This window comes from Eleginops maclovinus, chromosome 19, assembly GCF_036324505.1.
Source record: "Eleginops maclovinus isolate JMC-PN-2008 ecotype Puerto Natales chromosome 19, JC_Emac_rtc_rv5, whole genome shotgun sequence".
In the NCBI taxonomy this organism is placed as follows: Eukaryota; Metazoa; Chordata; class Actinopteri; order Perciformes; family Eleginopidae; genus Eleginops; species Eleginops maclovinus.
This window is the reverse complement of record NC_086367.1, coordinates 9,027,496-9,051,376: the sequence shown is the minus strand read 5'-3', so window position 1 is coordinate 9,051,376 and position 23,881 is coordinate 9,027,496. Positions and strand designations below refer to the sequence as shown.

The following is a 23,881-nucleotide window of genomic DNA, read 5'->3' as shown; positions in this document are numbered from 1 at the left end:
ACCAAACAGCAGTTTAAAGTGAATTCCCTGGAGAGCAGGAAGGAAAATAAATAAACACATTTGTTTTGCATTAGAACCATTCCAATAAGTAACTTAAATGAAAAATCTACTGGGAAATTAAAAATGTTTTTATTTCTTGACAAAAGACAGCATACAGTGGAATGGCAGCCATTCCATTCCAGTGTCTGTTGAATTCAGAAATGTTGTAAGTAGTTCATAGAATAAAATACAAATCATTTTACCCAAACACATACCTATAAATAGTAAAACCAGATAAGTTTTGCAATTTTTTCCAGAGCTGTATATCTGCTCTACATCTCACCCTCCTCCCAACAAGAATTCTCCTCAGACCCTCCCACTTTTCTGAGTGTGAGCCTCGGATGACATCACGGCTTTAAATATTCCCGTTGCTTCTTCCCTCCCGTCTTCACCATCAACCCAGCATAAAGAGCTGCACGCTTCTACGATATGTGTGTGTAGCACAGCGTGATTAAAGTCATACAGCAATTATAAAAACTGTTGTATATCTGGCCCACTGCGCTGCCTCCACGTCCGTTTGGCTAAACAGACGTTTGTGTTCCCAGCACCGGGTCCTTCTGGGGGAGAAAACGCGCATACTTGGGCACCAGTGCGGGAAAAAAGAAGAGAGGTGGACAGCAGGACTGAGCTAAATCGGGCGTGGTAGCTTGAAAAAACTCATCTTTGTTTGCGAAAACTTCAGAAAGAAGCACCATAATGTCTCTGTCGGTACCGCAGAACGGAGTAAAGTCGGACGATGAGCCCGTTATCGAGCTCTTTGTGAAGGTAAGACCGCGGCTAACGTTTCTTTGGAGAAGCTTTTCATTTTTGCGGGACTTGGATAAACACACATCAGTGCATTGTGATGAACACTAATGCATTTCTGCGCACTATTTCTTAAAACACTGGTTTTAAGTAGCTAAATCACCTTAAGCAAGTTAAACGTTGCTAATTAACTTACTGGATGTTCTACATGTGACACTAACGCTAGAAGAATACGTCGCGTTAAGTTTTTGTATTTATCCACAACCCCTTCGTGGCCATGTGGAGCCTGCGGTGTCACAGGCAGGGCGGATGCAGCCTTCCTCCCATCGTGGGGATACAAATGCTGCCATGCTGACAACACGGCGTTAATTCGTTCACAAAAGCTCCTTAGTAGTGGACCATAATGCAGTTTCGACACTGTTACATGTGCTCGCCCACTGCAGTTGAAATGCACGCTTAACACGTTGAATATTATAGTGATGGATTGTGTTGGACTTGTATAAAATTGTTCTATTCATGGATACTAGGGTCATTTCAATGTGGATTTGTTTTTTCTGTCTGCCATCAAAGAGCTGTGTAAGATATACTGGTTTGGTTATTCAAAGTTATCCATGTTTTTTTCACGATTTAGGCAACAGAATGAAAGATAACTGTATGCTATTTCCACTGTTGCCTAGGTTGCAGGCATGTGTCATCTGGTTGTAATTTAATGTCATAACTGTTAATGCTGCTTTTACATTGCGATATGATTAAGACGCTTGATGGATTTTCTTCTGATAGAACTTGATTTATTTGTTTCCTCATTTACAAATATTGTATCACATTTACATGTTCCATAATTTGCCAGGGAATGAGAAATGCCTCAAAACTCCAAAGGGGATTTTCCATGCAACATCACAACAACATAATAAACAATTTGTATGAAACTATCAGTAATTTTAATTAACTTAACCACACCTTTGCCATGGCTAATACATCTGCATTTACTGGTGATGGATGGTGGAGGGTTGTGATTGGCTGTTTTTCCTTTTCTTCAGCTCAGCATTGCAGGGCGGGAAAATGGCAGAGGGAAGGAAAAAGGGGGAGCATGGGGTCTTGGCAGGGTGAGGGAGTGTTGCAGCGGGATGTCACTGACCCAGAGCGTGAACCCTTAATGGTGACGGTTGACAATTACTAAAACACTTGTGGAAGCCACAGATGAGAAGAGGAGTAGGAAGCCTTATTTTAAAATATAATTATCTACAGATTTAAAATAAATGAAAACAGGCATTTCTTATCTGGTGCAAACACTGTCTGGGTAACAAGTTTGCACTTTGGTTGCATTTGCCTTAAATAAGCCATCTAGTTTTGTTAGTCAGTAAAAATCCAAGGAAAAACTCACTTGTTTTGTTTCTAGTGCCCTCTTAAATGCTAGGCTTTGTAGTGAGGCATTGATGAGGCTGAGTAGCTTTGCAGGCCCTTTGGTGAAGCTGTAGAATAAATGGACTCCAACTGGCCCAGCACCATTTCTCCAAACTACCCCTCAACCTAGGAGAGGTTACATCATCCCCAGGCCTGAATGGTTTACACATGTGGCAAATTCTTCCCCCTCCTTGGCCTGTGTAGCCTGGAGTTTCTTTTTATAGTGTGTAAGAAAGTCTATCTCTTTCGTCCCTTGCATGGCACTGTGTTGCGTGTCCACATCTATTATTGAGGATGTTGTTCTCACTGTGCTGCGTTAAACACAGTCATGGGAGACAATGGCAGGCATGTAGGTTGCCATAGACGCACTTCTTCGAGCAGGGCCTCTGGGAACAGCTGATAACGAACTGTGTGTGCTATCCACACACTGCGGTGTCAGATCTGTTAGGGTGCTGCCATATGAAAGCTGACTAATTGTGCTTCCAGATCATGAGTTGATGCTGTGTTTGTAAAATGACAACACTGTTTACTCATTAAAAGTAGCTGACTGTCCCAGCTTAGAGTACTTTGATGATCTTGCAACTTTTCTACCTGTGGTGGTTATAGCTACGGTTCTCACATTGCTATGGGAACACTTCACGTTGTGCTCATCTATGAGGGCGTGACGTTTGTCCCTGTCAGTTTTTATTGCTTTCGATTGCAAATAAGCATCATATAATGACTTTGAGAGGGAGGATCGACCTTTGACCCTCATCAAGGTGCAGCAGATTAGATATTGTTTTTGCACACATGAGCAATAGCTACTCCAACTTCCCAGCATCCACCCCTGTCTGTTTCACTTCCACACATCACATGGCTGAAGGGGTAATATGAAACCCTAAATCTGATGTACTAAAGTGCTGTGATGGCTGGAAATGTACTACTCTGCCATGAAGGGAGTCATTGTTTTTAGTATTTGAACTAAGAATTCTGAAGATAATTTTTTTTTTTTATGACTATTAAAGTAATTGCACACTATTTTGATTAAAGATTTATCGGTTTGAGTACTTTTTTACAAGCCTTGCGACTCCAACTCTGTTTCTTTATCCTATTGACAGTTAACTACGTTTTTCCACAAGTCCGGGAAAAAAATAGACATGTGATAACCTCATTTTGGTTTTTAGGAAGCGACCACTGACATTTTTCACCGTATTTCTAACAATATATAGGCCAAATAACAACGCAATTAATCAAGAAAATAAACAACTGATTCATCGCCAATGAATGATAGTTATTTTCAGCCCTATTGAAAATCTATCCTCTCATAAACTGAGTTCCATCCATATTGATTGCTGCACAGTCTGATTGATTCAGGGATCCTCTCACATAACTGAGGTAGGCCTAACTGTCTTGTGTTACTTGGTCACAATGGTGAAGGCGATTCATTGTCCTCAATGTGCATGATTCTCATCATTAAATCACTACAATTTTTCTTCTGTTTTCATTCAGTTTCTCACAGTTTTACAAAGTAATAAGTCATTTTCCGCAAGCATATGACCTGACAGTACGGGCAGAATATAGATGAGTCAAGAGAAACAGACAAGCTGTACTTGTGTATGCATCTGCTAGCTACAAGTGTGCCAAAGTCACGCTACAAAACCTTCCACTGCCTCCAGACTTCAATCGTCTTGCTGCCAGCGGTAACAACAGAGCCAGTACACAAGTTGGAGAAGTGCTTTTAAGTCTGGCTTGCATAAGAGGCTATCTGTGTTTGTGTGTGTCCTTCAGCACAGTTCCATGGGAACCAAGGAGATGGTAGCCTGCAACAAGGTCCCAACAAAGCAGCACTTTTTTTTTGGCATGGCTAGGGTCTGCATGAAGGAATTAGCGCTCAACAACACATCAAACTAAGATTTATGTCCTACCTGCACATGAGAACAAGTGTTAGGGTTCATGTGTTACACCTTGAACTCTTGGTTGACAGTAAATTCTGTTCTTTAAAGTGTATTATAACAGCCTAGGGAAAAGCTTCACGCTCATATATCATGCTATCAGTTGCAACTGGTGACAATCAGACCTATGCCTTGTGATGTGCTGTTTTATGGAAACACAATGACCTTTTTTCCGCAATGTGTTTTTTATGGGAAAATCATTAGAGCAGTTAAAGTATCCTAAGCGTATAGCAAAGCTGCAGTCAGCGTCATGAGTTAGGGGACAAAGATTAATAGCTTGTTGCTTCTGCTCTGTGATTTTTGCTTTTGCAGCACCTGCTCTGTCACTGCTTCTTCCTTGTGACTGTCAGGTTGACTGACTCTGAACACTGGCCAACATCGACCTGGCAGTGTGTTATTACACCAGTTTGAAAGGGGAGCTCTCAGATCAGTGTTTGCATTTTTATGGGATACTCAAAAGTCCCATTTCATGTTGTTTTCAGTAAAACAGAGGCCTTGTTGTTCCTGGTTGTGTGACTAAAGTGTTCTGCTGTGCCAATATTTCTAAGGAAATCGAGGAAGTGCTTGTCTCATTTGTGCTGCCTGCCCTGCCCAGGAAGCCATTCGCTAATAAAGTATTTTTCCTATGAGCTCAAGAAGAAGAAGAAGACGACATACTTTTATTAATCCCTTACAGGGAAATTGCTTTTCTCTACTCTGTTGTGTTGACACACATTAAACACACAGAGGATATACATGCACAAACACAGAGGAAATACATGCACACACAACCACATGCAGAGGAGAGGTGACAGAGCAGAGAGGCAGCCAGGTACCCGGCGCCAAGGGAGCAGATAGAGGTTAGGTGCCTTGCTCAAGGGCACCTCGGCAGTGGCCTAGGAGAACTGGCACCTCTCCAGCTACCAGCTCACTCCATATATATTTTTTTTGGTCCGATCGGGACGTGAACCGGCGACCCTTCGGTCCCAAGACCAAGTCCCTACTGACTGAGCCACTGCCGCCCTGACTGAGCCACTGCCGCCCAAGTACAGGAAGTGATGGTGCCCTATAACAACATGCATCTGAGACAAAGAGACTTGGGTAATTTATGGGTTGGTGTGTTTTACTTGTTAACTAATAGCCTGTACAGATTACTGCTGCAATTATAACCTACCAGATCAGGATGCAGAGGGGAAAGGTGCTACCGCTGCCTCTGTTACATCAACCACACTGTCCGGAGAGAGCTGACCCCTTAAATGAGGAGAATCTTCCCTCCTCCGCGCTACACAAGTAACTCAATCATTCTCAACATGATCCAGTCTGCTTGTGTTTCACCTTCTCATAGCAGAGTCTTCGGAAGTGTGTATAACCCGAAGTGAAGTACCTGAAAGTGGAGGATAGGATGACATGGCTATCTTCCTTGACTCATCATCATTCCATCATGGTGCAAAGCAAAGTGCCATAAATATCTACCGTATGTAGGCTTTCTTTTCCTTTGCGAAGTGGAAGAACAATAATGACATCCCAATCCCGGCTGCTACGTAAAGGCAAATATTGATGATTTATTATACTAGGATGGCTAGAATCATGTCCATAGATAAGAATAGAAAAAAGTAAAAGATAATTCTGTCATTTGAGACTTAGTAGAAATCTCTACTGCCATTACCTACAACAAACACCAACTCATGCCTAAACTATTGGTAATGGCGCTACAGGTGGAGGAACATGTGTAATTTTTAATTTGGAGAGAGCGGTCTTTCCCTTTTTTATTTTTGCACAAGCGGTTTCTTAATTTGCATGTTTGGTTTCTATGATGTGAAACGAGCAAGGCAGCAGACTGGTACTGAAAGCCACCTCGATTGCAGGTCAGAGTGGATGTGACCCGGAGTGTCCAGAGAGAGACACACTGTCTGCTCAGAATCACTGACGAGGCCAGTGTGGATGTGGCCAGGGTGCAGGGTAGGCTTTACTGCAGTGGATATCTTGCATGTGTGGTAACAGCATCTGTGCCAATGGGTGGTTCACAGCTGTCTAGACAAGATATGTGTAATCAAGGAATCACTAAGATTCATCTCAGTTCAAAATAAATGAATTCAAACCTGTAAGGAGAATCTGTTTTTGAAAACTTTCTGATAGAGGCTAGATTTCTATTTAATTTCCTTTTTGAAAATGTAAGCAAAACTGTGAGTTTTCTATACGTGAGTGTGAATGCGTGAGTCTTCCCTAGTCATCAACTTGGGGTCTATGAATTTGTAAACTGTCTGTGAATAGGTGGAGTTGGAGCAGACCTCAGCTTGCAGCTCATTGTTTGTATTAGACACTTGAAACAGCGGTCAGAGCGAGGGTGATTGCTAGTTCATGCTGATCTCCCACAGTGCTGTCTGTTTGTTTTTCCCTCATTTGGATCCTCTTCCTCAAACACCAGTCATGTGCTTCTAGAAACCTGAACTGCTATTTGTCTTTATCTGTTCTTCACTGAGGCTTAATGCAGCAGTTACAATATCATTAACTTGGCAAACTTCATTGCAGTAGCATGGTTACGCAGGACACATCCATCCAACTTTCCACAGCAACGGTTGGTTCTTACAGTTGTCCTGCGCTCCAGCACAGTAGGCCTGTGTCTGACTGGAAGTCTCGAGGTTTCCACCGGGTGATGTCAGCCTGAGTCAGAGCCACACCAAGAATGTGATGGTGTTTCTATTCCTGCAGGATCAGAGTCCTCTGTACACTCCTCTCTCTGAGCGTGATTGACAGTAACACAGAGTCTCAGCCCCACCCAGACCAGACCTCCACATTCATACATGGAGACTAAATAACTTTTGGTGATGGGGCAAATCTGCCCATAGCACTATTGAAGACTGTTGAGTACCAAAAGGTGGCCTTGTTGTTTGTACTTTATTGTTGGATCATACGGTCTCTGGAAATAGGAATTTGGGCAGTTGTAGACTTTATTTTGTTTAGTGAACATTTCCTGAAAGGCAGCTTGGTGGTATATTTGAGAAATATGGCTTTTATGAAATGAGAAATAGGGTTTAGTTGAAAAAATATGGTTGTATTCCTAGATAGTAAGATATCAAGATGTGAGGCGGAGGTATGTATATTTTTAGGCCTACCCAAAAACTATTATTGTGTATTATTATTTACATATTTATTGAAGTATTTTATGTCTCCAAACAATCTGTGAAAACGTTTTGGCTTGTTTTAACTTATTTTTGTGTTTTAGCCAGAAACCCATTCAAAAAGTTGTTGACTTGAACGTGCGATCGGAAGTGCCAAAATGCTAACTCTTTACGGCTCTTAGGACTCATTCCTGCACCACTCTTTGAGTCCCACAATAGTTTAAATGATTTATTTTTGATTGATTAATTTACTATGTGTCTCAGCCCTATTCTCAATGCTTAACAAAAAGGAGAAGTTTGAATCTTAAAAATCTAGCATCATCCAAGATGTATTTTACTTGTCCAGCAAACAGGAAGAGGCATTGCCATGACATTTTCATGGCTGCCCACGCTCAAACGGACATTCCTGCTGTGTGTCAGAGCAGGAGAAGGGGAGCGGAGGGCCTTGTTACAGCGTCAGTTCCTTATTCGGTCAAAGTGTGGCTTGAACTTGCTGAGCAGCCCACCCAATTTAGAACATGAAGTGTTTTTGGGAGGGGAAGGCACGTCAGACATGTTACTAAAATTAGGCAGTGAGCAGAGACTGGGAGGACTGTGACTGGCCTGAACAGGACCCATTGTCCCTGAATGCTGGCGACTGTAACTGAGGTCTCACATCATCAGTCCAGTCTTAGAACTGTTGGAGAAAATTGGTAGAAATGTGTTAGAAGACATATACGGCCCCAAAAAAAATCAAGAGACCACTTCAGCATTATCATTTTCTCCTGTTTTATTATTTATAGACATGTCTTTGAGTTGCATTATTTTTCTTTTTTTATTGTATTTTATAAACTGACAATTTGTCTCTTTGTTGGAATTCAACAGACACTGGAATGGCTGCCAAACATGCAGAGGTAAAGATTTAAGAAACATTTGGAGTGGAGTTCCAGAGCTGTATGTAACACTGGAGAAAGTTGGAATATGAAGGAGGTTTAGGTTGGGTTTTCTGGGCTTGCATGTAACATTTTATAGGAATGTACTCGTGAAGGAGATCCCTTTTTGTCCCTCTTGAAAGTGCACTTTCAAGGACAGACACATGGCTCAACAATAAGGATTGCCCTAGGCGAGTAGAACGCCACGTCAGGCCACTAAATACAGCAACCCCACTTGGCCAATCGCAAGTGGTTAAAAAGAATTAAACATCTGCTATGGCCTGTAATATAACTCACTCACTCAGTTAACTAGTCCATGATTAGTGAGAAGGAGAGGCGATTGTCATACCATTTCTGTGATGCAAGAATGTTTGCTACGTGACATCAATGACACGTAGCCGGTGATCCGATATATTTTACTGAATGAGATAAAACAATCAACTTCAATTTTTGTTCTTTTGATAAAAAACTATTTGTATTAGCCAGGGCCAGGAAAATTAGCCTAGCAAAAGTAAATGTGTTATGCACTTGTGAAAAATGTTTTAACTCCGAGTTATGTTTGAGCTTATTTGTTAAAGCCTAGCATCAGCTTCATTCTTCCTGAGAAGCGTTACGTTGGTCATAACATGAGCACAGTCATAAGGGAAGTGATATAGAGGTATGACCACACTGTGAAAATGGCTTTAAAGACACAATTGGCCCCTTGCTGACTGAGGCCTCATTGTTCTGCTGCGGGGCCACGCTGTTCTGGACACAGACTCCTTGATAACATCCGACTTGAGCATGACTCACCCTCCACTCAGCAGCTGTGTGTGTTCGGCATTAAATAAACAAGCATCTGTTGATTCGCGGTCCATCCATGGAGCCTAAATAAAGCTCCAGAGTCTGTTACCAAGAAGTCAGCTGCTTCTGCACACCAGCCGTTTTTTTAGCTGCGTCTTATTAGAGGAAATCTCTGTACAAATCTCTGTGAAGGATGGTGTAACCGTCTGCTAGTTGTGAGTCATTTTTTACACAGGACGAAAGAAAATACCAGGCTCCACACCGAGCGCTGCGGAGTGTTCCTGTGTGCGCTGCTTGTATTTGGAATCAAATCTCCTTTTCTTGGAAAAAGGGGTATTTTTAAACTGATGTTCCTAACCATAAAAGGGCCCACTTGAGGTTCTTTCTCGCTTTGCATGTGTGTTTTTATGAGGGCAATTCCCCCCCCCCCCCCCCCCCCACACACACGCACACACACTTTCTAACTACTGACGTGCCTAAAACTCCACAAACAGAAAGCGCTTTGTGATGCTGCTGTATGGAAGGTTCTCCAGAAGGCCTCTTTTCTGAATGTCCAGCTATAATACTGGTACTCTGGAAACTGTTGGTAGGGTGGAGCATGGACAAGGTTATGAAGGGTGTCCTAAACCAGGGAGTAGCCCTTCTGTCAGGCCCCCGGACCAATGTCTGATAAAATAATGATATTTAATAATAATCTTCACAAAGCTGTTTTAAAAAATATATTAAATTGAACTGTTTTTATTTTAAACTATCCTCTATGGTTGTTCTCTAAGGTGCTACTTTGAAATCTTATTCAGCACTATTATTATTATTAATTATTATTATTATTATTATTATTATTATTATTATTATTATTATTATAACACATATAAAGCCTACCTTACTTGAATGCATATTCAAATGTAGGGCTTTCTTTTATTGTAGACGATACTGTAATCAGGGCAATGTTTTGCCATTAAATAAAATTATACTATTAGGACATTTTTCATTGTATTTGGAGCACAATCTTTGCATGTAAGCTATATATCAATATTTCCTTACACCCATCCTTAACAGCCAGCCGTTTATATGTCCCAGGCAGCGGAAATGCAGCCCCACCAGCATCATCACTTTAACTAAACAAAGCCCCCTCTTCGGCGGGAGTAACAGGACATTTCTGGAATAGTTTCCGTCTCCTCCTTAAATGCCCAACCCCCCTCTGACTCGACAGAGGGGCCCAGGATAAGGGGAAGAGGGATAAAGGGGGAAGGAAGAAGAAGGAGAAGCAGCACACGGCCTCTGAAGCTTGACATCTTTTCCTCCCACTAAAAGCATTGCTTATCATGTCTGGGACACCTAGTTCCCTCCCTATTTATTATTATATCTCTCTCTAGCTGTTTACCCCTCTCTCTGCAGGGTCTTTAACAGAGCTGCAGTCTGCTCTGCTGCAGAGGGCAGGAGGATTGCCATGACTCCGAGTACAGACTGAAAGATTAAGGAACGTGTGAACTGTCTTCCTCAGCTGCTGTGGCCTTCTTCTGGGCAACTTGAGATGCAGAACTGGAGCTTAAAAGCATCTCATTGTGTTAGAACAGAAAACATCTTTTTAATTTAAAAAGAACATTGCGTCTGAATTTTCAACCCCTACAGAAAAGAGCTGACCTGTGATTTTGTGATCCCTTTTATGCTGTGTGCATGTCATAATGTCCCTGGCCATTGTCATGGGAACCGTTGCTGTGCTCCCTTGATCCAGAACTGAATGGTGCTCTGTAGGTGTAAGCGCTCTGGGGAAAATGGAGTTGTTATCATCCCATTGATGTGTCTCTGATCCGCTAAGGATCAGGTAATGCTAGCATAGTGAAGGCCAAGAACCGTGGTACACTTCATGGCCGACGCTTTCTATCAGAATCAAATCATGTAAGGTGAAAAGGGGAACTTAATTTGCTGGACAAAGGCAACAACCTAATCCAAGCTTTGCAAATATTGAATTCAGAGTGAGGGAGGGGAAGGGAGGGGGGGGGCAGCCGCAGTACAATAGGAGCCAGCAGGCAGATCAAACAGAGCCATCCCACTGGGCATCACACAGAGGACAACAGCAGACAGCCTGTCCGCACCAGCAAAGAACTGCAAGACTCCCTGACCACTCCAGAACAAAGTCCACTATTAAAGACACTGCAGAACATGCAAATCTGATGTTAAAAAAATACTCTGTTAAGCTAGTGGTTTAAATTTGAATCTTCTTTTTTATTCGGTGCTCTTTTTCAGTCCAGGTGATTTGTGTAAGGCTTTTGCATCACTCGTACAGACACCCTTTGCATATCACATTTGCAGGAGTTGACACAAGAGGCAGACTAAAGACAAACGATATTCAGCTGTTTTGGCTAAGGCTCTGCTACGATATTACACTGAACGAAGGGGCTTACATGACCTCCATGCTTGTCCTTGTGAATAGATGAATAAGGTGCATTCTCTATTGGCCTGCCTTGTCTGGATAATGGCATACCTCAAGAGGCTTGGTACTCACAGAGCCACAATGCCCTGACTCTATGGCTAACGGTTGTTAAATATGTGTGCTGGTGTGTAAACAAGGTAAAATAAAGATTAGATATCTTTTTTAACTAAAAATCTATATTTCGAAACAGGCATTACCCTGTCAGCATTGCAGGTTTTATTAAGTCACTGCTCAAAGCTCAGTGAATCAAAAGAATCTCTTATTCTGCCTTTGATGTAGAATCCAATCCATATTTGTCCTGCGCTACAGCTTTCTCTCTCCATACATGGCCGTGAGTCTCTAATCATTTGTTTGGAAGAGCAGAGATATCTGACAGCTTTCAGCATCCTCCCGTTGCCTTAACTGCTGTGTGTGATAGTGAGACAGAAATCACTGCTATGTTGCGTTTTCCTGTCCTCTATGAAGCTATCGGACTTTTCTATTAGTATTGTTATTTATTTTTTAAACGTGCAGGTTGTGTTTTTAGTGTTAGAAATGCCTTCTCAGAAATATAGTCCTGTTTTTGTCTGCTGCTAAGCGATGAGACGGGGTCAATCATTTTAAGGACATGTGCCGCATCCATTGATACACTTCCCTGAGCAACTTCTCAGTCTTGTGTTTGTGCAATCTAGCAAAAGAGGAAACAAGAGGTGGCCCCTGGTCTTAATCACTCCAGAAGTTTCCTCTTACTCTTGGACAGTTGTTGTGCACTTTAATAGAGGGGAAGTGTGCTGAAGTATTTAAGACAAGGGGGGTCGACTCTCTCCACTCTTTCCCTCCTACTTAAATCTTTTCGAGGGCAGCCTGTAATGTGTATGAAAGAGTCATTGTCTGAGACGGGCCCTCTCTGGGTGAGTGCAGTGAAACGCCCGGGCCATAAAGTTGTGAAACAGAGATGCGATCTCTAACAAGGTTGTTAGGGTTGTTTTGACCTCTGCATTAAGCCCAAGTGTTATCAGGGGCTGAAACCTGTTACATGTGCGTTCTTGATCTTTATGTCATGCTTGCCATATTTACAATCTGGGATGTTTCCTCCCAGTCCCGAAAGGGATAGTTTGTACTGTTGGAAGTCGGTTGGAATGAGGTACTCATCCATAATATTGGAGGACGGTCTGCACATTCCCAATTTGAAGAAGTATGTAGGCTTACTGGCACAGAAGCAATGTACTGATGTAGATGGGGTCAGGAGCAAACGTTTTTAGCTACCTACAAAAAAGTGTACACTTTTATGACGCAATCGAAAAATGTATGTTGCAGAATTCTATCCTACAGCCATGGGTTAATTGGTTTGTCTCATTGTGTGACTTTGGTTTATCTGAAATACCCCTTTTTAACACCAAAGTTAAATCATCACACAAAAAAACTGCCGTAGAGTAACAAGTTCAGCTTAATAAATAGGCTATTTTTGCCAAAAAAGAACGATGGCTTTGAAGCGAGTATAGACCAGATTCAGCTCCCAGTCTAAAAGGGCTACTTGATTGCAAGAAAATGAAATGCATATGAAATATACAGAATAAAGTGTACACAGTAAGTGTTATGAATGATTTTAGGGGAGTCTTGTTTTCGGTAGCTAACATTATTCTGCTGCCAACACCCAGAGCAGCACATTGCTTGGCAGTACAATCCATACTTTTCCTTCTAATGTTCTCCATATGATAGAATCCTCTGCCATCGTTTGTGTGCTCAGTCTTGAGGAACAATATCTGTAACATTTTGCTGATAGCTAATTTACTCCTACTCTAACTCTGCTATCTGTGTCTATTTCAGGCAGGAAGTGATGGCGAGAGCATCGGTAACTGCCCCTTCTCCCAGAGGCTCTTCATGATCCTGTGGCTTAAAGGAGTCGTCTTCAATGTCACCACAGTGGACCTCAAGAGGTGAGTCTTGCTCTCTTTCCCCATCTTTCGCTCTTTTTTTCTCTTCTGGATGTTTCCACAAAGGCCTAGCCCGCTCGGTAGCGTTTTGATCCAGCCCCAGCCCGACACACTCGCTGCTTCCCCACTGCTTATTTGGTTTTCCCATGACCCTTTCTCAGGCCGGAGAAAATAAACATACGGACTCTGGAGAGACTATTTAAGGTTTTTAAGGTTCCATTAACTTCCTGTCCAGATTGTCTTTTGGAACATATTATTTTTCACTGCAGGCATCAGACAACATTGATCCTCTGCAATTCTGGTAACATGCTTTCACATAAGGACTCATGTAGCAGAACTTCTACCAAACCCTTTACTTTCTCCTTGGTGATTCATCTAAATACACCCTAAATGTTTTTCCACTCGCTAAGGCGGGACAGGCAAATGCAAGATTATTTTCAGACATACTGTAGTCAGATCATGTGGTTTATAAGGCCTTTCTGCGTCATGTGTGTATTGACTCAGAGATTTGAGACTTCTGCAGTAATGTTTCAAAATGTGTTTCATCCGCTTGGAAGCTCTGGCGTCTCACAACAACCCAACAGAAATGTACTGGATTCATATTTTTCCAGCAGAGCAGGAAAGCTGAGTCTTTGACTAGTCATCTGGGTTTCTTCACACATGCATGCACAATCTGGATGACTGCACATATTCATTTGCATTGACTTTCCCTAGCAGAGGGCCAGTAGCACAGCACAGAGCTGGCTGATATGCTGTAAGGGCAATGTAGGATGTCCGCCTACTTAGCCGTGTCTGTTTACCCATCACACGTCAAACAACCCCTTTGTTCAGCAGGAGGGACTTTTGTTTTTTACTCCTCTCCAGGGGAACAAGAGATCCAGACTCAATGTTTTTATTATTGGTAACCTTGAGTAAACATAAAGTGCATGTGTATTGCAACAGAAGGTGCCTGCCATGTTTATGGCTGTTTTTTATTAGAGTGTTTATATGGGAGAGCAGTGCCCGCTGTTACACCTGTAGAAGGACATGTATGTCATATGTTTAAGACTTCTCTTGGGTCAAGGTTATCATGTTAAGATTTGTTTCTGTGATAAAAGCATTTGAGTCTTTTTACCAGATCATCTGGGATATTATTTGGTGAGGGTGCCACTTCCCCTTTGCATTCCAAAGAGTTGAGGTAATTTCCTATTTCTCTGTGCCCTCAGATGTCTTGTCTCAAAACACAGCCACCACTGGAGCGTATGAGATTCTTTATGGATACATGTTGTTGCTAGTAACAGAACATCAAAGAGGATTCACGCTGTCTGCTGGCTAATACCAATCTGTTAGGTTCAAAAAGACACCGCTGTTTGTTTTGCTGCCTTTAAGCTGAAGGGATTTGAGCATCTGGGCTATGGGTTTCACAAGGGAGTTGTGTTCACACTCCTCATTCAACGCATGCTCATTTGTATTTACGTGTGTGTCGGTGTCATCAGCCTACCAAAGACATCTGGTACAAAATGTGCTAGTTTGGAGGCCACAGAGAGAAAGGGAGACGCAAACACACTCATGGGGACAGAGGAAAACACAAGCATCACTCCCAATGTTTAATTAGCTTGAAATATATACAGTGAATATATTTACACATATTCATTTATATATCTGATTTATCGGTTGCATTTCTTCCGTTTTTCTTAAATCTACTAAAATGTGCTTCATCTCTCTTCCAGGAAGCCAGCCGACCTCCAGAACCTGGCCCCTGGCACACACCCACCCTTCATCACCTTCAACGGCGAGGTCAAAACTGACGTCAACAAGATCGAGGAGTTCCTTGAGGATGTCCTCTCCCCACCCAAGTGAGTGATGTCTCAATCCTCCGGCAAAGCTTTACTCACCTACTGTAATCTCTGCACACTGTCATGAGGACACTCAGCTTTAATTGCTCTGTTAGCAAGTATTCATAGCTAAAGGCTGTATAGATTTAAAGTGAGACAGACGTTTTACCTAACCCATTTGGCTCCTTTTTTTTTAAAAGGGGACATTTAAAAAAATAAAATAATATATAAACATATTTTTCTTTCTGTGTCTGTGTATGCACTATTTACAACAAAGCAAATTCCTCGTATGTGTTAACCTACTTGGTAATAAAACCGATTCTGATTTTGATTGTGTCCAAAGACTATATTGGATATGACAAGGAAAAATATTTAAGTTGATTAATCAGCCTGAAGAGCTGGACTTTTTGTTGTTGTCATTTTTGGACATTTAATGTTTGCAGTACAGAGAAATATGCTGTGGTTGTCTTTACAAACAACAATTGTTAATAGGATTAATTTATGTTTATTAATATAAATGTTGTTAAAATTCCACTTTAACCTCCTCATATGTACATACAGTTCTGTATTTACCTGACTGTGTGTTCTTGTGTGCAGGTACATTAAGCTTGGTGCCAGACACCCCGAGTCAAACACAGCTGGGATGGACATCTTCGCCAAGTTTTCAGCCTTCATTAAGAACTCCAAACCAGATGCAAATGAGGGTGAGTTATCTGTATTTGACACACACGCAGCCGCACGCACGCGCGTGCGATTGGTTAAAAGAAGAGATCATAAACCGTCCAGTTGTGTTTGGAGAGCCCTCTGGTTGCCAGGCGACAGTGGTAGCCCTGCCCCGATTGGTGGTTTTCAGCCTCACTCAGGAACACAGAGCTTTTGTTCCTCATGTCCTCACCCTCCCCGTCTCACCTGCTGGAGCTCTCTGGAAAACCACACTGCAGCTATCCTGAAAATGAACTGGAACACCCCCCCCCCCACCGCCTACAAACTTCCCAGATAAAATAATTGGATTTATGACAAATGTGAATTTCCATAGAATCTGGTTCATCCTGGGTGAAACAACTTGTGGACCGTGAAGGGTTTTTATGGTCTGCTTAAAATTCCAAGATATTGTATCATGTTTTAGTTGACTGCTCTCTCTCCACCCTGGGAAAATAGTGAGCCATGGTGAGCTGTTGGTGAAATCCAACGCTGTGTCAACAGAGTTTGGGACTGAATCTCATGGTTCAATTATAAGTGCTCTCCAAAGAAACAGGTCCCGAGTAACGTTGAAATACTCATGTCATAATTTCCAGCAATAAAATGAATTGTTAATGATTGATCAATAGACAGAGGGATACAGGGTAAGGACAAATTGTATGTGCGATCCATTTAAACGTGTGGTGGGTGATAAACATACAACATATTTGTTACAGCAGTACAGCAATGGATCACATGCTAGTGTTTTAGATTGTACTGGTGTTCATGATGTGTCTTTCCAGCATCAGTAGTGTTCATGCCCACTATCCTGATGAAATGCTGCCCCCATGTGGTTGATCACTGGGAGTAGCACACCGATATTATTTACTTTAAATAAGAGTTGAACTTATATTCTAGCTTTTTGTATAATATCTTTTGCAGGTCTGGAGCGCGGCCTCCTGAAGACGCTTCAGAAGCTGGACGAGTATCTTCGCTCGCCGCTGCCCGACGAGATCGACCACAACAGCATCGAGGACATCAAGGTCTCCAGCCGCAAGTTCCTGGACGGGGATGAAATGACCCTGGCTGACTGCAACCTGCTGCCAAAGCTGCATATAGTCAAGGTGAGCAAGGGGGACTTTTAAACGTCACCCAGACATAGTAGTTGTGGTGTGGCCGTTCCAGGCTAGAACAAACTATTGCTACATTGAGATCGGTGACCTTATGTAATACTAAACAGAGCTTCAACCTGCTTAAACCTCACCAGTGGTCAGCCAGAGCAATGTGTTTGAAATTGCCATAAAATTCATGATGGTTTGCCAGTAAGAATGTCTAGTAAGCTCACATCGCATACTCAGGAATTATTGATAACTTAGTATACATCCAGGCTATTCTCACATACTCAAACTGAACATACAACGCAGTTTTAACACACTACGTTCTCAGTTGTCTTATACTTAGTAAAAATAGTATTGTGAGGGCTAAGCCACTGAGATGGTACTTTGTTGACATAATTGATGTACTGATTATCTTGTCTGATGAATAAGAAGTCTGATACGAAAGTTTCCATTTGAACACTCTTTAATCAGCTTTCCGATCGACGTACAGAAAATGACATTAACAAACAACCACTAAGCTTCAGGTGCGAGACGTTACCTCAGCTTTTGTGTGTGTATCCATGTGTGTGGTCAACAACTGTTTACCTTTCAGTCAATCTCTGAATAAACAAACGTTGGTTCCTACTCATAGCAGGAGCTTTAATTGGCTGCTGCAAGAATGTTTGTATGACATTTTAAACAGTCCCCCGATAAAGACAGCCAATGGATCATTTTTAAATTCATGAGGTCACTGAACTCCATGAACCAAAAACTGTTGGTGTGACACTTCAGTGATCTGGAGAACATCCAAAAACATTAACAACACTAATGAGAGGGTTGGAGAGATACCAGTCGAGATAACATGCTCCCAACAAGCAGTTCATTTAGGCAGACTAAGCGTGAACAATGAGTATGTGGGACCTTATTTCTATGAGGGGTGACATATTTGTAATTTCAGAGGTATTGGGTTGTGTGTTTTTTATATTTTTTCCAAACCAATAACTTTTACGACCTGGCAGAATTTCTGTTGTTGCAAGGATGTTGCGACAACTCTGTTGAGCTGCAACCATGATGAATTTCATCTTGAAAACAAGTATTATCAACTAATTAATTAAATAATTATTGAGGAATTTTACGTTGATCGATGAATGACCATGAAGTTTCAGCTTTACAAATGTGGCACCTTGTGGGCAGCATAGCACAATTTAATGATGAAATAGTAACCCATAACTGCTCCACTATTGGTATATGGGGCCACATTAATTGAATTTCTCTCTCTCTCTCTATATATATATATATATATAGATAGATAGATATAATAATAAAAAATAATGTTATTTCTTGACGGTTAATCTTTGCATTGTTCTTTTAGTTTATGAAGAGTTTGTTGCCCAGTGGATTGTGTTTGGATTTCTAACTCCTGATATCTTCCTCTCAGGTGGTGGCCAAGAAGTACAGAGGCTTTGAAATCCCCAAAGAGATGACCTGCATCTGGAAGTACCTGAACATCGCCTACACATGCGAAGAGTTCACCAACACCTGCCCCAGCGACAAAGAGATCGAGATAGCCTACGGAGACGTAGCCAAGAGGCTGGTCAAATAAGCTCCTGCGTCCATCCATCCATCCGTCACCCCTTAACCTCCCCTTCTCTCTCACACCCCTCCACCCCGGGACTGATGTGCTCATTCACGAGAAAGAAAAAACTTTGGACTTCTTTTTCTTCTCTCAAAAGCGAAGCCCAATGCATGAACCGTTCTTTTTTTTTTTCCTCTCCGATTTTTACGAAGACCTACTTTTTAGTTGATTCAGCAAAAGGCCACGGTTGTTCCATCCTTAATTTACTTTTGTTTTTCAACTGCTGATGAATGTTGCTCGGCGACTTGAGAAGCAGCCAGACCTGTGTATCAGCGCTTATCAACATGTCCCTGATAAGTGACCTTCAAGCTGACCTTCCCTCTGGTGCAGGGAGTAGGTCTCAAGCTGTTGTTAATTTCCTGTTGTCTGTTTAATATTGAAATAGCTCTTTCTAGGATTGCTTTAAGATGAACACTGAGAAGCAGTTTTTTCCCCTTTCTTTTGGCTTATTAAGAAGCATTGTAAACAGTGTTGAAGCTTCAGTGTTTTTTTTTTTTACTCAAGTAGAAGCAAATCCAAACCGGAGTGGTTGACATATCAAGTGAGACGCTTTATTTTAATGTTGATCGGCTTTAAATAAATCAAAGATAATTGCAGGTAAAGCTACCTGGTATCCATGCTCTGATTTCTTCATTTCCTCAAATTGGCAGAAGTCTTGTAGCTCAGCTCTGGTGAATTGGAGGGAATATCCTGTACCTGCTGCAGGAATCGAGATAACTCTAACCTGAGGTGAAGAAATAATCAACCACATGTAGCTTATAGATATCTAAGGTGTAGATGTCCAGACATAGCAAAGCTCTTTGACTCCTATTCTCTTGCGAAGCAAAGAAGTTATGACTGTAGCTGTAATTTGAATTACACACGGAGGAGCAAAAAGGGCACATTATACTGGTCTCACTGTGGATGCAATGACTCTGGCTATGTTAAAAAAGAAACCACACACCTGCTGTTTCCTTCTTCATAGCATAAAGAATGAAGGACACTAATGTGCAGTCAGTAAAAGGCGACACAAAACATATTTAAGTCAAACGAGGAGTGTAGCAATGAAACAAATACCTTTCTCCATGTGTGTAGATCTCTGTGGTAGTGAATGTATGCTATGATACAGTAGCTCCGAAAGTGCTTTAATGCAGATAAAGCAAAAACATGTTTTGTTTTCTCTCATTTGCCATGTTTTTTCATACATTTGTTATTAAACAAATTTGATTTAAAAAAAGAATTGTAAATATTTGTTTTGGTCGCTCGCAATTCAATGTGTACATTTTATACATTGCATCTGAATTTTGAAGGGAACAAGCTAATTTCTTGCTTACTTGGATTTTAATTCAAATCATCTCCTCTTTGCCTTACCTGTTTTTCTCTCTGCAGAGACCATTTCTTTACAACATGATGTGGTAGAATATTGACAGAATTGAAATAAACTTATTGGCACTCTGACTTTGTTTTTGTATGAACTGTAAGTGTTTGGACTATCTTGTCATTTACCCTCGTATATTTACTATTTACATGTTTTTATATTACTTTTATATATTATACCACTTTCTTGTATCCCCTTTCTTCCTGTTAGCTGCCATGTCCATGAATGCACTCTTTAATTTAGATTCATCCAAAATGAATCAAGTTCCACAATAACACACACAAAAAATCCATGTAGCAGTGAACCAGCAACTTCTGTTTTCTGCCTGGTAAAATTATAATTGTTTTTGTCAATGTAGCCTGGTGGCTTTTGAAGAAGCATAGATAATGTCTTCAGTTTGCTGTTTTCTAAATATAGCATAAATTTAGACTGATAGCTCGGCTTAAGTTCAAGCAGGAAGACTGGGTATACGTTAATTCACTCCACAGCTGCATATAATCAGCTCATCCTGGGTGTTCTCTCTTGACCAATTACATTTCAACACAATATCCAGCAGCCAATCATTGTGCTGCAGTCAAAATTGTTCTCCTCTCTCCTGCAGTCAGCTGTGATTTCAGGTGTTTATGCTGTGGCCCGCCTCCACCCCATCTACCCCCTGTCATCATCCAAGCTAATCCAAAGACCACACCTCATCACACCTCTTCTTCATCCCATTTCCACACCAAATCCAGATCTTCAGCATCCTCTTTGTCCTACTTCCTCATCAATTCAGATCTTCTGTGCAAGTAGTCCAGTCTGTTTCTGCAAACTAGAAGCTATCGAGCAACCATCACTAGAAAGCATCCACACTATCCCTTTATAAAGAAGACTGAAAACCTAACATCCAACATGCTAATATGCAAATATACGAGAAGACAAATAAGCAACAACATCGCTTGAGGAAGACCAGGATCGGAATTTGGACATTTAGTTGAGACGTATTTGTCTAAATACTTGAGTTAGTTTTGTCTCTCATTATAGGACTGACATTGATGCCACATTGATCTGCACCATGAAACTGGAGCTGGAACTTTTGCTTTTCCTGTTGAAATGTCCTAGAAAAATAGAACAATTGCACTTGAGTTCCAGCTTATTGCTCTGGAGTCCCGAACATTAATTATGTATTACTTTTATGTCACTCTATGAATACCACTAACATTGTGTTAAACCAAAATATATTTCAGAATTCATAATGTAGAAAAGGCATATGTGTCAGTTCTTCGGGCGGAAATCCAAAGATGGGCTGTTCTTTACCTGCAGAGTAAAATCAGCCCAAGTTTCCAACAAAGGGGCCCTGTGACCTTGAGGTGCCATGAGCTCCCCTGCAAGCAGAAACACTTGACTGTTCTTTGTGAATCTATAGTTAATCTTGCAGGTCACTGATACAAAAATATAGAGAAGTTTGGGAAACCCTGGGCCAAAACATGTTTGTTTACAGCTCTCTCCGTCTCCAAGGAATGTCTCATGTGGGTGTCCACCAACTGTGGGCTCCACCTCCCCCTAAGACTGCCTCTGGCTGTCAGCTTGATGGTGTTTTCCAGCCAAGTCCCTACTGTTCTGAAGCACAAACAAGTCTTTTCTGCAGGGCTGATTGCAGACAAAGTTTCGCAATAGATTTTTTTTTTTAAAGGTGTGGGGTTGTACTGTTTTTGGATGCTCTCCAGATCATTAAAGTGTCATGTTTCAGCCTCAGACATTCTCTACTCCCTTTCTGCTGAACACTGAGACATCGTCTCCCCTTGTAATTCATAAGCAGGAAAATCCACCCATCAGAAAACAAACAGATGTATGTGTGTGTTTGTGTGGGCTGTGTGTGTTTATGTGGGGTAAGTGAAGACACAACAAGGCTGGCTATCATTCAGACCACACACTCATTACAAGCAGGATGAGTGTATTAGTGTAATTGGGTAATGAAGGTGAAGCAGGGAGGGGCTCAGTATTGTTTTCCAAACATGTTGACTGTGTGTGTGTTTTTATAAAGAGCAGGGCTATTTTACACACCATAAGAGGGAGCCAACACACAGGTTACAGTCGGTCTCTGGTATTGAGTTTCTTTTCTTTCTTTATACGTGAATACATTTTTGCCATCATGCTCTCAGTTAAAGGTAAAACAATCCTCTGTGTATTTTTCACTACTCGATATGTTTGGCGAAGCCTTTTCTGTTTGGCTCTACCTCTGCAGTGCCAGTTCAGTTTGCAGGTTTTATACAACACCCATTTATACAGCTGGCTAAATATTTACACTGGTAAAGTAGCTCGCTCAAGAGTACACAGTGATATCCCAACTGGGTTTTGGAGCTACAATGTGTGAAAACCCGTCTTTGCATATGGACTCAGTGCACCTGACATTTGATGTGGCTACATAGGTTGCTTTGTGTTTGGTTTAGTCTGCTGAGTGACAGCACACAGGTCTATTTGTGGAAATATGTGACTGGTAGGATATTGGGATTCCTTCAATTTAAATATAATAATTCATGTTGCATAATTGGTTTTCATTTCAAATGGCCCATAATATTTCACTCCTATCATGACAGTTAAATGAAAAGTAAAGATTCATGTTATTTTAACTGTGAGTTTGCCAGTTTTCAAAGCTTACTTTGGACAGCTAGTAAGGCCTGCTTACTTAATCATTTTATGAAACAGGTAGCCTCGAGGCATGGCTTTGAGGTGGTTTAGTGGAACTAGACAGGAGGTCACAAACAATGGTTTTTAACTATGTGTGTACAATATTGGTGAATATATAATAAACAAAAGTTGAGGCCTTAATGAATTAGCCCATGGCTGTGGTTCCCTTACCTTTTTGTTTTCTTATGACAAAAAGTTCAAAAAGATGGTGGACTTCATTCAGATCATTGTTTTTAGTATTCACAAGACAATATGATAATACACGTTTTGTATAGACACTTTTCCAAACTTCAGTAACAAAGTTTTATTCATATGAATATGGAAGACAGTGAAAAAAAAAATCCAAAACAGTGTAAATGTATTCACCATTGAGAAAAAAGAAGCTACAAATGAGAACAAGAACAAAACAAAACATTAAAAGTAAAACAAATAAATTGAAGTGCACTTTCCATGCATAATATGAAGTTCAAAGTGCTTTACGGTATGGCAAACAAAACGAAAAAAAGGAAACATATTTGTGATGTCAAGTAGTCAGAAGCCAAGCTTTTGCTTTATGGCACACCTTGAAGCAAAATAAAAGTTAGCTGTCTAAACACAGTGTAAAACCAAACACTTCTGTGACTTGTAAATGAACTAATAACACTAATAATGGCTGTTTTCCACCCAGGTGTGCCACAGTTAGAGTCTTGGTAGCTTTCATGCTGCTGGCTTAGTGGCAAGAAGATACTGGCACACTTAAGTGGAACCAAACCGTAATTAATGTTATTAGTTCCTGTACTTTCCCTGTAATGAGATCTCATAATGTTAGCTAGAGGGAGATGTCTATAAAAAGGTTTTTAAAATAATTAATATGACACCATTAAAATGGCAGCCCACTATCAGTGGTGGAAAGTAACTAAGTACATTACTCAAGTACTGCACTTAAGTACATTAATGGAGTCTTTTCATGTTATGCTACTTTATAATTCTACTCCATTTCATTTTATTTGAAAAACATTAGTTAAATCCACTAATCCACTTAAATGTTCTATTATGGATGGAGATTTGCGTAATGAGCACTTTTCGATTTTGTTTTTAACTGAGTATTTCTACACTGTGGTATTATTACTTTTACTCAGAGGTGGAAGAAGTACTTAGATCTTGTACTTAAAAGTAGAAAAATCACAGTCTATAAATACTCTGTTAAAAGTCCTGCATTCAAAATCTAACTTAGGTAGAAGTTCAAAAGTATTGTCAGCCAAATGTATTTAAAGTATAAAAAGTAAAAGGAATCATTGTGCAGAAAAATAGCCTTTTTTTATAATTAGATTTATATATTACATTTCCTTTGGCTGACGCTTTTATTCAAAGCGACAAAAACATAGAGAATCAAACTCCGAACAAC

At 40.9% G+C, this 23,881-nt stretch overlaps 1 protein-coding gene across 1 annotated transcript; it reads left to right on the top strand.

The window, feature by feature from the left end:
* Positions 1-414: 414 nt before the first annotated feature.
* On the top strand, positions 415-19,913 carry clic4 (chloride intracellular channel 4). The gene is made up of 6 exons (XM_063909088.1): positions 415-804; positions 13,145-13,254; positions 14,961-15,086; positions 15,663-15,769; positions 16,686-16,867; positions 18,279-19,913. Exons 1-6 carry the CDS (start codon positions 736-738, stop codon positions 18,441-18,443), a joined length of 759 nt encoding a protein of 252 aa, XP_063765158.1. The 5' UTR covers positions 415-735; the 3' UTR covers positions 18,444-19,913.
* The last annotated feature ends 3,968 nt before the right edge of the window (positions 19,914-23,881 follow it).